At 46.4% G+C, this 16084-nt stretch overlaps 1 protein-coding gene across 2 annotated transcripts in view; it reads right to left on the minus strand.

The window, feature by feature from the left end:
- The window catches only part of B3GAT2 (beta-1,3-glucuronyltransferase 2), a 68171-nt gene extending 52640 nt beyond the window's left edge, over window positions 1-15531 (minus strand). Inside the window, exon 1 of one of the 2 annotated variants that reach the window (XM_066253317.1) lies at window positions 13948-15531. In XM_066253317.1, the coding sequence (XP_066109414.1) occupies window positions 13948-14544 (597 nt within the window). In that variant the 5' untranslated portion in view covers window positions 14545-15531. The remainder of the gene's footprint in view (window positions 1-13947) is intronic. The other variant, XM_066253310.1, reaches the window with a different exon arrangement.
- Between the last annotated feature and the right edge of the window lie 553 nt (window positions 15532-16084).

A 16084-nucleotide genomic window follows, 5' to 3' on the forward strand; every position in this document is an offset into this window, starting at 1 on the left:
TGAAAAAGGAAGATTTTGACAACTTTTCTTAGCATAATAAGTAGACTCTTTGTAGCTTCAGTAAAAGGTTATTTTACAGTTATCATCTCCAACCCTTACTACGGTTGAAGTAAAAACAAAGGTGGGTCTTGAAAGAAAATCTTTTTCGCAAGTTCAACTCGACAATAGAATGCAGAAGCTGTTTATTCAGTACAAAATTCACAGCAGGATTTATTTAAATAAGGCTTTTTTTTTTTTTTTTAAGAGAGAGTGAGGAAAGGAGAGACATGAGAAGCACCAACTCGTAGTTGCAGCACTTTAGTTGTTCACTGATTACTTCTCATCTATGCCTTGACCAGGGGAGGGGGTCCAGCTGAGCCAGTGACCTCCTGATCAAGCCAGTGACCCTGTGCTCAAGCTGGTGAGCCTGCGCTCAAGCCGGCGACCTTGGGGTTTCAAAGCTGGGACCTCGGCATTCCAGGTCAATGCGCTATGCAACTGTGCCAACACTTGTCAGGCAAAGTTTTTTGTTTTTTTTTAACAGATTATTAATTCCTTAACTAGGGAAGACAGTATCAGAAAAGCAAAACAGACCAACATAACCAACTATCTGCTGTTTACAATAGACACACCTTAAATATAAGAACAGAGTTAGGATAAAGGTGAGAAAAGATATACCATGCAAACAGTAAGCATATTGTGGCTATATTAATATAAGACAAAGTAGCATTCAAAATAAAGAGAAACCCTGGCCAGTTGGCTCAGTGGTAGAGTGTTGGCCCGATGTGTGGATGTCCTGGGTTCAATTCCCAGTCAGGGTGCACAAGAGAAGTGACCATCTACTTCTTTACCCCTCCTCCTTCCCTTCTCTCTCTCTCTCTCTCTCTTTCTCTCTCTCTCTCTCTCTCTTCCCCTCCTGCAGCAATGGGTTGATTGATTCAAGCACATTGGCCCTCAGTGCTGAGGATAGCTCTGTGGAGCCTCCACCTCTGCTGCTAAAAATAGCTTGGTTGCAAGCATGGCCCCAGATGGGCAAAGCATTGGCCCCAGATGGGGGTTGCTTGATGGATCCCAGTTGGGGTGTATGTGGGAGCCTATCTCTCTACCTCCCCTCCACTAACTTGTAAAAGAAGAAAAAACAACAACAAAAAGACTATAGGAGACAATGAGGGATATTTCATAATGATAAAAGGGTCAATTCATCAAGAAAAATAGCAAATCTAAAGGTATATGCACCAAATCACATAGCTTCTAAATACATGCAGCAATAATAATAATAATAATAAAAGGGTAAATCTAAAACAGAAAGAACTATGTCACAGAAATTTTAACACAATTCTCTTGGTATTTGATATTAAATATCAGTAAGAATATAGAGCATTTAGGCAGCACTCAACTAATTGAGATGTATAGAACTAATTGAGATGTATGCCCAACAACTTCAGAATAAACATTATTTTTCGGTACATCTGGAACACGCACAAAAACAGCCATATGCTGGAATATAAAGCAAATCTCAATAAATTTCAATTGAGTGGAACTAGATTATATTTTCATACCACAAAGAATTAAACTAAAAAATCAGAACCAAAAAATAATAAAAACATCCTTAAGTATTCAGAAATAAAGCAGCATACTTCAAATAATTTAGTAAAATTAAAGAAAAATATATGCAAAGTCAGTCAATAAAAGTTAGAAACTATTTTGAAGTGAACAACATGGAAATACAGCATCAAAATGTGTGGGACGCACCTGCTGCAGTGTGCAGAGTGAAGCATATAACATCAAAACGTATTAGAAAAGATAAAAGGTAGGAAAATTAAAGCTCTAAGTTTTCATTTCAATAAACCAAAAAAGGAGAAAATTAAATTTAAAAAAATAATGAAGGAAATAAATGAGATAGGCAACAGAGAAAAGCAATGTGCAAAGCCAGGCAGGTTCACGTTGGATTTGGGCAGACGGTAGAGAAACGGCGGAGCCAGAAAGCATTGGGCCATTCCTGTTTAATAGAGTCGCACAACGGTGCACGAGCAAACAGTAGGGAAAACTGCTTCTCAGGCAAATGAACAGCAAAAAATGGCCCCCACAGTGGTGGCAGGCAATCCGCCCTGAGGGCACCCGTGGCCTTACATAGGCTACACTAATCAGGCCAAGTGCCAGCGAGCAAGCCTAACACACCTGTTTTCCCAACACCCCATACCACTGCCCATAGAACCACAGGCACTGTCACACTAACTTCTTAATGTGCTTGTTTTCAAAGCCTTAAACAAAGGGGAAAAGCAAGACCAGATAAGGTAAAAGTCACAATACCTGTCTTTTCAGTATGCATGGAAGGAATCAAAGATAACAGGCAAACAGTTAAAAATAATCATGAAAGAAAAATGAAAACATCTAACGGTTACGGTGTGCGCTCCAAACACCAGCTCTGAAGATTGTGTGACAGCTTCTCTCCCGACAGACTTCTGAAGGCTGTCTCTAGCACTTTCAGCAGATGTAGCTGAGAAACTTTTCAAAGTTACAAAAATATCCCCAAACTGTCATTTGACCTTTAAAACCAACAGTGGCATTTTCATCTTGCAGGGCCGAGTGTCTTTAGACGATAAACAACACATCCACACACAGACCATATTTCAACTCTCACTCCCAGCAGCTGACAGAGCAGCATCTCAGGGCCACAGAGACGGCTGGGACCCGTGCAGCCCAAGTGGCTGGGTGGCTCTGTGACACCCTGCCTCCCGGGCCTCTCCACAGCTCCTGTGGTCACTGACCGACGAGAGAAGCAGATAACCAGATGGGCAGGGACGTTGCCCTATTCGCCCCGTTCCTGTGCCTCCCCTCATTTCTCAAACACCCGTGGCCATTTGTATCAAGCCCTGTGAGGAAGCTGAAGATCAGAGCTTTCCCCCATTTGTAAAATAGACATCATAGTTTCTGCCTCAGAGCCATGAAAATTTCACAGCCGTGTGCACCGCTAAATGCCCATGGTGGGGCCTAGCACACCGTAAACAGTCAATAAACGTGAGCTCCTCTGAGGCCATGAGGGCTGAGGGCTCTGGCTTAGCCTAGCCTGGAACCCACATTTTCCAATTCCTAACTTAGTGCCCCTTCGACCAAACGGCAGTTTTCAGACTGAGGGTGCACCTCTGTGGAGGGTAAAGACTCCCCACAGACTAGGTGTGCACAGGTGCCTTTAAGGGAATAAACTCCCACGTGTCTCCCTTAACACTGACCTCATGAGAGGGAGCAGATTCTGCCTTCCCTCCTCCCCTCCCCTCACAGAAGGGCAACTTCTCATCCAGCCTGAACTGTACTGCAAGTACTGTCTATGGGGTCAGACCTCTAGGGTACCAAACAAAGGTAATTAGAAAATCACTGTTTTTGTTAAGAAAGTTAATGTTTTTATTGAATGGGTAATCAATCTTTTTGGAAGATAGGAGGTTTCTAATTATTTGCTTTCAATAAAACTAAAGGAAGGAAAACTAATGTCATCAATAGATCACTAAAACAGTTTTTGCTGAGAGATCAACATATGATTTTTGGCGTAGAGCTATGAGTTGAAAAAAAATGGAAGGACACAGGTATAAGAAAACTCTTTCCATCTTATTTACGTCTTTATTTAAACAGGGTTGACCTGGCCCTGGCCAACTGGTACAGTGGTAGAGTACTGGCCCGTAAGTAGATGTCCCAGTTTTGATTCCTGGGCAGGGCACACAGGAGAAGTGACCATCTTCTTCTCCACCCCTATCTTTTCTCTCTCTCTCTCTCTCTTCCCCTCCTGCAGCCACGGCTCATTGATTCGAAAGCACTATCCCCGAGCACTGAGGATGGCTTTGTGGAGCCTCCGTCTCAGGCACTAAACAGCTAGGTTGTGAGCATGGCCCCAGATGAGGGTCGCAGGGTGGATCCTAGTCAGGGCACATAAGGGAGTCTCTCTATCTCCCCTCTTCTTACTTGATAAAGAAGAAAAAAACAAAAAACCAAAAACCAAGGTTGACCTCATGGGAAATAATTTATGCTAAACCTTATCTCTTTCTAGCAATAAGGAGTATCCATCAATGAATACAGAATATATATCAACAACAAAATGTTTATCATGTCATTAAGAAATCAATTTTCAATAAATGTAGCTTCTATACTTAATTAACTAACCAACTTGGTAACATTTATGCTGTTCTGAGTACTTGTTAACTGCTACTAATTGTAATGTTAACTCAGGCCTAAAGAGTTTTTAAAACAAGCTTAAAGCCACAGGCATTTTTGAAAAATGTAAATTTCATCTACATTCACTTTTTTTTTTTGTCTCTGAAGATATACATAATAGGAGGATCAGTAAATGACCTTGAACCTCAGAATATTATGCTAGAATTAAATTCCCAGGGAGAACAGAGAGAGAAAAAAAGGACAACACGAAATTCCCAAATTATTGAAAAGTATATTTATTAAATAAAGGATAATGGGTATAAAACCGTTATAGTATTTATAATATCCACTGGCTATATTTAAGCTTCATTTACAAATGTCAATATTTATAATACAGCGGAAATCATATGCTTTGCAACTATTTTAAATGTTGTGGTTGTTTTTTTTTTAATTTAGACATCAATTTGAAACTATCCTAGAGGGTATATCATTTCACTTTTTAGGAGTTAGGTGAACGGAACACGCTGAGCACCATGGCACCAGACCCTGGTGTGACCACCATTCTCGCCAGAGACTGACCTGGAGGTCACAGGGTGAGTGTGGGAAGACACAACATTCACAGGCAAGGAGGCAACCAGGGGACCCTGTATGCAAACACACACACACACACACACACACACACACACACACACACACACACACACAGGTTCAGCTACTACATCTTTCTCATTCGGGCAAGAAATTAGCTTTAAAATGTGTTTATGAAACTTTAAGCGATATCTGAAAGACGAGAAACAAGCTGAGGGTCGACTTCCCAGTAACAGCCCATCAGTTGAAGGGTGTCCCGGTAAAAGCTGGAGAGGGCTGGGCCCAAGGGAAAGCTGTCAAACCAAATCTTCTCTGCTTTCTCCAAGATGCGCTGGGGGAGGGATACTCCAACCCTTCCCAACCTTAGCGAATGACCTCAAACATTAAACTGTTGCTTCTAATTATGTGCTTTAAAAAATCTATTCATTTCATTCCTCTTCCGTTGCCCTCTCCTTTACTGCATACTCTTTGATCCGTACACTCGTGCCAGAAATAATTTATCATGTAACATGCCCTAGGGCCGCAAGGGGACTACAATGGTAACTAAAAGTCACTCCCAGGGCCCGCAGGAAGTTCAGTATCCTGCTCTGAGCTACAGGTAAGCCGGTTTACCAGCTTTCACACACTCATTAATCAGCCCCAGACCTCTCAGCCACAGAACAGCCTCTGCCGCCTCTCAGCCTAAAGGGTCTTGATGCTGTTTCTTCTCTCAACCTCACCTCCCCCCAGGACTTTTTGTAGGCAAGCCCTATTTAACTGTTGTCCTTCTAATCACTGTAGTAACCGATGGTGTAATTAAGATACCCAATTCATGCAGTTCCACTTGGGTACAGACTAATTTGGGAAAGTCAAGCACCTCGACCTCCTCGTCCCCACCGGGGCTTCAGAAACACAGTCCAGATCTTAGGAACAGAATATTTAAGAGGCATCTACCTGACTGAGGCAGTGCAGCCATCTGGCATACCCCCAATGGGGGAAGTCACCCACAGCGGAGAAAACAAGGGGAAAAGAATTAATATTTACAACTTGCCTATAATTCGGTACTTACAGCAATCATATGAGGCCGGCAACCTTTGCCAAGGGCATGCAACCATTAGGTGGGGAAGCTGCTTTTGAACATGGGGCTATTTAACTCCCAAGCTCCCGTCTGAGCTTCCCATCAACCCCCAGCCCGTTACATGTGCAAAGAGGTCTAACTGGCTCACAACTGGCTTGACGTACTTTAATGGGCACTGCCAGGGATGCCATAAATAGTCATGGACCTGCTCTCTCTCTCCTTTCAGCATGAAAGCTCTTGGAGACAGAGCATGGGCCACATTTGTCTTTAAGTTACTATTTAAAGGGCTCAGTATATCCCAGACACACAGCGCAGACTTCAAAATGTTATTTGACCAATAATCTGTGTAGAGCTCCCTTCCGGGAACAGCTTCCTTCTGTAATGGACTCCCTCGGCTTCTAAGTGCCCTCTAATTCATTCATTCACTCAACAAATACTTAATAGGCATTTACTACAAGGCAGGCTCTGGACACTAGAGGCACAGCAGCGAACAAAAGAAAACTCCTACCTTATGGAGCTTATACACTCTCATGGGAGAAACAGTGAACTGAAATACAGGCACCACAACATATACTGTGATGTTAGATGATACAATGAATCCATAACAGTCTGTGTGACCACTTCCTTAATGCAATTAGGTGTACAAATAATTTTATATAGTTTTTCTATGAATTACCAAGTTGTCTTTTAAAAGGTAAAAGTCAAAGATATCCCCAATCAGTGATCTGAAAACCAGACAGAAAAAAATGGAAAGCAGACTCCTCACACTGCTATGCACACACTTTCCAACGTCACACATCGACATCAGGACACCTCTCAACCTAAAGTTTGCAACACTCCCCCCCCCACACACACACACAACTCCAGTAGGTGACTCTGCTTTATACCCAGGAAGAATCCAATGGGCATGATTTAAATCCCATTTCCAGATACAAAGGAACCGAGGACTTCTTTACAGGACAGGTTTGGGGAGAGACTCCAACTCTTCTTCCAAAGAAAACAAGGACATTTTCAGTTCTCTGGATATTCACACACCATCTTTAGTCAGGTTCACGCATTCAGCTCCCTCCAGGTGGAGAGCTCCGGATGCTGGCTGGACCCACGCTTCTCAGGAGCAGGTGCCCTGTCTGGGCAGCAGTGTTGCCGGAGGCCTGGACTACACTGATCATATACTCCTGCCTACAAAAATTAGGGGATATTTCAAAAATGAATATGAAGTGATAAAATATCCCCTAATTTTTGTGAGCAGTGTATATTCAAATATCTTCTGAATGTGGCAACGTTTAAGCTCAGGCAGGTAGAAGGAATCATGCAGGGTGATACACTATTATCACTAATATACAATTATCTTAGATAACTGAAATCCCAGGGCATGGAGGATGTTCAACATTTAGTACAGCCCGCTTTCATTAGAGAGCTGAAGATATAATGTATAAACACCTGGTTGAAGGGACCAGACTCTTACATTCTGCCTGTAGCATACAGAATGTTTCAAGTTCTCTTCCCACAGGTGGAGGAGACTGAAAGGAGGGGAGGACGACTGAGTTTTCAGTTATTTGGGGGGAAAGACTAAATAACCTGACTGTGGTAGAGAACACAGCCCCCACCCCCAACCCCACCCCAGCACAGCCATCTCCAAGCTTTTCCTAACATGCAGAAAGACTCAACCAAAGATTGTCATTCATTTTGTTTTTGAGCTAGGGAAATTCCTAATCCCAGAAGAAATCAGCAAGAAAACGAACAAACCTGCAACAAGTACTTCTGTGACCCTGGCAGTGCGGCCACCCAGCAGCACACCCAGCAGCCCAGCATGAGGCTAGGAGGTTCCGACAGGTACCTCTCGCTGCTCCAGGGAGGAGCTGCCTCAGCCGGAGGGAGCCAGCCGCAGGTGCCTGCCACCCGCCTTAGCGCAGGCGCCCAGCTCCTCTCCTCTGTGCCAACGGCAAGCCTGAAACAGCTCGGCATTCTTCCACTCAGTTCTGTCTGCCCTGACAAGATCCAACCATGCTCAGGAGACACGGCTGCTGATGTACACATAATCAACTGAGGAAAAACATTCATTTTAATGGTTTATCTTTTTGCAGAAATGATCAACTCTTACTTGTTCACAAGAAGATCTAGTTTAAAAAAAAAAGACCACAGTTTACTTACTAATTTGGCAGTTTTCACCTGACTTGAAAAACAATCCACAGCCTGGTCAGGCGGTGGCACAGTGGATACAGCGTTGGACTGGGATGCGGAAGGACCCAGGTTTGAGACCCTGAGGTCGCCAGCTTGAGCGCAGGCTCATCTGGTTTGAGCAAAGCTCACCAGCTTGGACCCAAGGTCGCTGGCTTGAGCAAGGGGTTACTCGGTCTGCTGAAGGCCCGTGGTCAAGGCACATATGAGAAAGCAACCAATGAACAACTAAGGTGTCGCAACGAGAAACTGATGATTGATGCTTCTCATCTCTCTTCCTTCCTGTCTTTCTGTCCCTCTCTCTGACTCTTTCTCTCTGTCCTTGTAAAAAAAAAAAATCCACAAATCAAATACATGATCTATTGGTGAGATAGGGAGGGAGGAGATAACATTTTTTTACGATCAGATGATATCAGGAAACAAAGGTTGCAAAGGAAAATTAGAAGTTGGTGTAGCCCAGAAGGCAGAGCTGAGCTCACATATGACAGAGATAACACCAACATCAGAAGACTTCTGCTGATCGAATGCTTTGCTGTCACACTGACATGTCTCTGTCTGACTGTACATGTGAGAGGGGTAGGCTGTAGGCCAGTCAGGAGTGAAGGTTCTAGAACCAGAGCTCTGGGGTTTAAAATCCTATCTTCATGACTTTTCAAGTTACTTCCCAGTACTTCCACTCATGTATAAAAAGGGTCACCAATTATACCAACTATATTAGATTCAGGCAACGCTTTAAAGACATGCCAGTATTCACTAAAGAACTGTGAGTAAAGCAGCATTAGGATACAGGAGAAAAATAGAGACAGCACTGGTAGCTACAGCAGGGGCTGCTGTGAGGATTAAATATGTTAATACATGTAAAATCCTAAGGGTAGTTTCTGACCCATGGTAAGTGCTCAGTTGATGTCAGCTATATTTTTCTTGTATTCATGGCAAAGGGTATTTTTTTTTAAGTGAGAGGAGGGGAGACAGAGAGACAGGATCCCGCATGTACCCCAACCTGGATCCACCCGGCAACTCGCATCTGGGGCCAATGCTCGGATCAACCAAGCTAGCCTCAGTGCCTGGGGCCAATGCTTAGACCAACTGAGCCACTGGCTGCAAAAGGAGAGAGAGAGAAGGGGGAGAGGAAGAGGAAGAGAAGCAGAAGGTCACTTCTCATGTGTGCTCTGACCGGGGATGGAACCTGAGACATCTGCAGGCTGGGCTGACAAGTATTTTTAACCTTTACTTAAGGTTGTACACAAAAATTACCAGGTATGAACAATGGACTAGTTATATTTGATCAGTTTATTTTTGTGAATTGGAAATCTATACTAAGTCTACCTACCTACTTACCTATCCATGTCTGGATTGGCACAACAATAGTTTTTGTGTTTTGGGGGTAGAACTTAAGAACAATGCAAAACTTAAATTTCATGCTCCAACAGCACTGCAAATCAAATACATAATGATGCATTTTCTTAACTTATACAGATTGAGCAAATACTCCATCAGAGTCCAAAAAGTTTGAATAGATACATCTGAACATTATTGAACTCTGTACCAAAAAAGCACTACTTGAATACCACCTGGAATTGTTAATAAATAAGACTGTTCACTTTGGTTCTTCTATTTTACTTTTGTCACATGCCGTAAGAGCAATTACTATTCCATTACTGTTCACATAGAGAAAATTACCAGCTTGTAATTTAGAGGCAAGTAGAATAGACAGAAGAAAATGGAGTCACCCACTTCGTTTCCAAGAGGGAGCAGACAACAGCTTAATTGTGGAAAGGACACACATTCATTGCACCAAACAATAATGCAGACATGTCTTCATGTGTATTCATGAGAAAGAATAATCAGTGAAAAGTAGGACAACGAACGATGGAAAAAGACGATTAGAAGAGGCAGGAGAGAATGTCTTTTAAACCTGAATTATTCTTTCTGGTCCATTAAATTACCAAAATCCAAATGAAAACTGCTGGTCTCCAAAGAACTCTGTCAAAAACTAGCCATAGCTCAAGCGCTATACACAGGGCGACTAAAGAAAATCTATAGATTTAACATCGACAGCCTAAGAAAATTGGCTGTAATTTTAAAGACATATTTTTATAAAATTTTCACATTTTATCAGAGTGATGGCATGACTATTAATATGCTTTCAGACAGGGAAAAATAAAATGCAAGGGACACATTTCAGGCAAAATAATCGTTTATGCTACCCCTAAGGGAATCCGAGTTTCTTCACTTTGAAAAGATAATCACCCTGCAATAAGTAACAGTATCAAAGGTAAAAAGAAAGGTAGATCTTTTATTTCCTTTCAGAAACCAAAGAATTTACTATGGGGGACAGGGCTAACAGTGTGAATTTGAATATTCTTTGGATAATAGCTCCAATAAACTGCATATAAAGGGAGAAGCTTATAATCTTTCAGAAAAAGAGCAAGACAGAATTAAGCCTCAATTCCTACACCTGCTTAGCACATAAATAGCTTAACAGCACCCAACAAGAACAACAAAAATCCAAACAAAGGGCCTCTTTTGTTCACTGCCTGTCAGGACATCTTTAAGAAACAGCCTCATTAACTGGGTCCTTTCTTGAGCTCCTTAACTGACTCAGATTGGGCCTGCATTCCAGTCTTACCTCAATAAACTTAATTTTAAAAAAATAGTTTTTGTTCTTGCAGGAAAGTGCTTCATTTTTTTTTTGAAACCTCTCAATTCAATTGTTTTGCAAAGGTGAAAGCAACTTCATCTGAAAGGCATCAGCTTTAAACTCAGGAGAGCTTGGAAGGTTTTCCAGTAAACAGAAATCTGATCAATAGCATTATTGAAAATATGACTGCACACGGAGTCGCATTTATCTGTTGTTGCTTTCATTAAAGCAGTTGAAATCCTTTGCAAACAAGCTTTTCCAGAGAACTAGATTGACAAGGGGCACAGGCAGGCATGATTACCCATGATCCAGAGTGCAAACACACATCAACGCCACAGAAAAGCAGTAGTCCTTGAGAGACTGGAAGCCGGAAAACACCTCAACCACCTGAAAAAACCCCGACCACTGTCTTCTCCAATGGCCAGCCCAGTTTCTGTGGCTGAGGCTCACAACTGAGCTTCATTTGCAAATACATTCAACTACAGACTTAGGATTTGCTCAGTGCCAATATTTCTTTCCCGGAGGCACAGCTCAGTTGAAAAAAAATCAGCGGTACAGGAGAGGCAAGCACCATGCCAGTTACCACAGAGGAATAACTGAACATGGATTGCCTGCTGCGCCTTTAATTTAATTTGGAGGCCTCTCATCTTTTACTTTCCTTCATTTGCAGCCAATTCTTAGTGAGCTAATTTGTACCTGGTTCATTTTCTTCCTTCCATCTTATCTGAGTTTACATCAACCATGGAAATTAGAAGCACTATGAATAAAAGATAAGCCTGACTTGGGACAATCTCTCCTCAAGAACTGTGAATTACTTGCAAACTAATTTGTGTGTGTGCACATACACAGGCCTGAGATACAGACCTGGGCCCTACAGCGTGCCTGATCGGCATCTTCCCTCCCCCCAAGGTGCTGCGCTGTTTAGGGGTTTTACCTGGTCCTACCTTTTCTCCACCAGAGCAATGTCCACACGGAATCAGTAATCCTAGAACTGGTTTGGTGTAGGCCAACTCATTAACGCGCAAAACTAAGGATGCATAAATTCTACTGTTCTCAATTTTTAGAGACTTCAATACTGTTTGCCATTGAGGAAAATAACGTGTTGCAATAAGGAACACTGAAAGTATTGACATACATGCATAGCGAGCAGATGCCTGCTCCGTCCAAACACATCATGTGGGAGGCAGAAGGGATGCTGGCGGACAGGGGACCAGTCATAAAGTTACTGTTTGGGAGGGATCTTTAGGAGCCGCGGAATTTAAATTTTAAGTGTATCATGCAGATTGTGCTGTTTAAAAATCGCTTCTGTTGTGTATTTTGTAAACTTGGTACCACTCCATAAGAAAAGAGTTGCGCAAGCCTTTGATTTTATTCTCATTTCGTTACTTCCAATTGTATAGAACTTTAGTGTCCTGAAAGTTTTGCTCTTTTCCTTTATAGTTTCTTCTGGTCATTACTATTTTTTTCCTCTCGTCTTCTCCTTTCTTGTATCTTCTCCCTCCTGCCCCAACCCCTGTGGACCAACAGAATAAACAAACAAACAAAAACTACTGGATTCTTCTCTTGCTGCTTACTATCCACCACCAACAAGCCTTCCTTTCAGTTTGGGAAGCATCAAAGAAAGACTGTTCTGAATCACTTCACTGCCAGCAATGCCAATTCTGCCCCTCACATAATGGGCTAGCAGCTGGGAATCAACTGAAAAATCACTCCCCCTTCACAACCTGGCCCCCTAAAAGGGGGGTTAATATGATGTGCATTTCTTTACATACACAAGGCCACCGTTTCACAGGTCAGGCAACTTCCAAGTTGCAGGGGAAAGGGTACTGACAATGTAAAGGTCTGTGCGTCAGAATAAAAACCGCATCTTTTGGCAGAGGGAGTATGCAAGCAGAATCAAAATAAAAGCCCAACTTTAAAAGAAAATCAGATGATAGCTCTAATCTTGGTTATAATAAAGACTGTGTCACACACACATTTATTTCTTCTGAAGAAACACGGACAGAAAGCCCACCATGCTGAAAGGATGGAGAAGATGCAGAGCATTTACTGTTCCTTTTATTCATGAAGAGAGGATGAACAGAAATGAAGGCGACAACTGGCCTTAAGAAATGAATTTTTTAAAAGCCACATAGGCAAGAAAAATTAAACAGTGTAAAGAGTAGCTCCGCCCTGAGTTCTGAAAGCCAAACGGGTATTAGGATGAAAGTGTGGGGCATATATGATTACAAGACACACAGATTGCTCAGCCTATGCTGGGGAGAAGGGGGACCACTGAGTCTCAGAGGCAGGATATCAAGAAGTTTTGGGGAGAGGAAGGCAATGGTCTCATGGGCTGTCAAAGAATCCAAGATTTTTTTTCAGCTGTATTTGTGTATGAAGAAGAAAACTGGCAAAACCATGGAACTCAGTCTCACCAGCAGAACACACACACAGACTACAAATTACCAGCCTCAAGAAATAACACCTGTTCCAACCAGGTGTGAGCTGGCTGTGCGCACGTGTGGCCTTCCAAGGGAAAAGAGGGCCTTCTCGACAGCGGGAGTCCGGGCTGCACTCAGGGCCTCACAGGTTGTGCGAGTGGCCGGTTAACTCACCCAAGAGAGCGGCCTTCGAGAAAGGTTGAGAAAAGGAATTGGACGATGCAGCTGATAGCTCTGGCTGAGAAAAGACATAATCACAAGGCAAAAACAGTCTCAAGTCATTTGTCAGAGGGTCTCCGTGACAGAGAGGTGGTCTGCAGAGTCGGAAAAGGCTTTTGTGGGATAGGGGAAGAGACATAAGGCTATAACAGTGCTAGTAGGCACTGTTTTCACTTCGTGCCAGCGGACTGTGCCAGGGCAATATGTCTCTGGGCTGATTTTTAAATAACCATCTCCACCTTTCTTACTATCTGGTTTTAGCAGCCGAATCACACCCACGTGCGCTGAAAGGCCTCGGGAGTCCACACGCCGCCCATCACTGCGCAGGGCCCCTCTCCGGTCTACCCCTCGGGGAGCTCGTCTCGCCCACCGCCCTCTCCTTCTGGGCTTCATCCTCAGGCCATCGAGAGCCTGTTCCGGAACTCAGTCCCGCGCCCCACACCTGCGCCACTCCCCTGGCCCAATCTCGGGGCCAGACAGACAGCAAAGCCCCTGGCCGGACTCCCTCCCTTGAGTCCCGGTGGCGCTCTGCTCCCACTCACACCTCCAGCCAGCGAAACACGCCAGAGCTGGCGGAGGCTGCGGGCTGCCCGCGAGGACCGCTCCACCTGGAGTCCCAAAACAGCGCCGAGAGAAGTGAGAACAAAGTGCAACTGCAGCCCGGCCGACTCCCGAGGCCCCCTCCCGCCCTCGGTCCCCTGCTGGGGCGGGCCGGCCACTACCTCCTGGAAGAGCTCCAGACTGTAGGTGTTGTCATCGTCGGCGAAGAAGAGCACGCCGGGCTGCGCTTGCTGGTGCTGGTGCCTCTGGCGCAGCCAGGCGAGGCCGGCATTCCGCTGCTCGGTGGCGCGCGGCAGCCCCGGCCGCTTGTAGCGCCGCGGCGTGGGCACGTGCAGGTGCGTGCTGGGCAGGCCGGCCCGCGCCAGGAAGCGGCTCACCAGCTCGCTGCGCGCCGCCGCGTCCTCCACCAGGATCCAGTGCAGCTGCGCCACCTGGCGGAACGTGTTGGCCAGGCGGGTCAGCTCGGCTTTCTGCACCGGGCGGCTATAGGTGGGCGTGATGGCATAGATGGTGGGCAGCGGCGGCCCCGGCTGCGGCTGAAGCTGCGGCCGCGACTCGTTGCGCTTCTCGAAGCCGCGCCCGGAGCCGCCCCTGCGGAACGGGAGTCGGGCTCCCCCGCGGCCCGAAGCGTAGGGAGAGAAGTTGGGACGCGGGGTGAGCGGGGGCGCGGGCCTGCGCGTGTCCACGTCGAGCATGATGATGACGATTAGGATCCAGGGCAGGAGGATGAAGAAGCGGCTGAACAGCACGGACTTCATGGTGCGCTCTTCCCCAGCCTCTCAGACGCCCCTAAGAGGGGCCAGCCGGGGGACCCCAGCGCGCAGTTTGGACGGCGGCGGCGGCGCCCTCAGGAAGCCGCGGCCCGCGCGCTCTCCATAGGGTCGGGGGTGCTGCGGGGTCCCGGAGCCGCGGTTTCAGCGCCTGGGCGTGGGGGATCGGCACAGGTGCCAAGGAGCGAGGGCTACCGAGGGTGCAGGCGGGCGGGCAGGCGATTCCGGGTGAATCGGCGAGAAGCGGGACTCGGTCCAGCCGCGCGCTGCTCCCCGGAGTTGTGCCGAGCGCCGGGAAGACGGTGATCCCCAGCGCGCTCTTTCCGAAGAACCGGAGCTGAGATACGGCCCCTGGGTCGCTTTGGCGCTCCCGTCCAGCTGTGCTGCGGGCAAAGGGACTTCAACCGTGGGCTTCCCAGTGTGCTTTCTGTGGCACCTTCGAGGTCTGGAGGCAGGCGCTAAGGGCTTCCCGTCGTCACATCCCAGCCGGGGCGGCGAGGACCGGGAGGGGACATGGGAGATGCAGAACCCCAGCTCCGTTCGCGCGCTGCAGCGGAAGCCTGCACTCCTGTCCCTCGCTCTTCTCTCCTCGAAACCTCTCCCGGCTCCGCCAGCAAGATCCCAAACCAAGGAAAGAAAGAAAAAGCGAGGGGGCGGGGGCGCTGCGGACTCCGGCGTCCTCCCAGTCCTCCTGTGGGAAGACAGCAGCGCTGCTACTGGCGGAGAGGGGCTGCGAGAGGGAAGTGTGGAGGGGGCCCCGTTCTCCACGGGGTCTGGCTCTGACGGCCCCGCAAGCTAGCACTGGAGGCGGCTGTTGCACCGCCGAAGGAGGAGCGGGAGGAGGGTCCCTGAGGGCGCACGACCTCGGGGAGGGGGTGGATGCTTGTGCTCTCAGCTCTGCGCGCTCCTAGCTTTCTGAAACACTGCAGGGTCTTTGGGGATCAGCCAAGAAAATCTATTGACGTGCAGATAATTGAGGAGACCTGGGTGGGGAGTGAGAGGAGAAGAAGCGGGAGAGGGCAAAGAATTTTTCTCTGGCTCCCAGCTGCCGGATTGGTGTGCTGGGGACGTGCCGAACAGCGGCAACAAAAAGCGCTTTCACTGAAAGGCAGGAATCAATAGAAGCCCTGGGAGACCGACGGGAGCTGCACGTAGGTGTTTGGCATGTGAGGTAGCCCCTAGGAAAGAATCAGCCCTAACGTTTGCTGCCTGGCTGCAGTTAGATCAGTGGGGGGCAGGAGGTGGGTTTCTGAAACTCCACCTGAACATGTTTAACTTGTGTTTCTTCAGTAATTCAGTCACAGTTACTCGCAGTTCGCTGCCATCAGAATTACTCCGTTTGACCCTTCTCCAGCGATCTTTTCAAGGAGGCCTAGGAAGTGGAATCGCCTTTATTTTTTGGATGGGGAACCGGAGGCTCAGAATCTAAAGTGATTTCTCTGAGGTCAGTGGCAAGTAGCCAAGTGAAAATGGAACGTGGGTCCCCCGAGTCCAGCCAATGGCTTCCCCAGTGCACGGCCCGCAGAAA

This window comes from Saccopteryx bilineata, chromosome 1, assembly GCF_036850765.1.
Source record: "Saccopteryx bilineata isolate mSacBil1 chromosome 1, mSacBil1_pri_phased_curated, whole genome shotgun sequence".
Taxonomy (NCBI): domain Eukaryota; kingdom Metazoa; phylum Chordata; class Mammalia; order Chiroptera; family Emballonuridae; genus Saccopteryx; species Saccopteryx bilineata.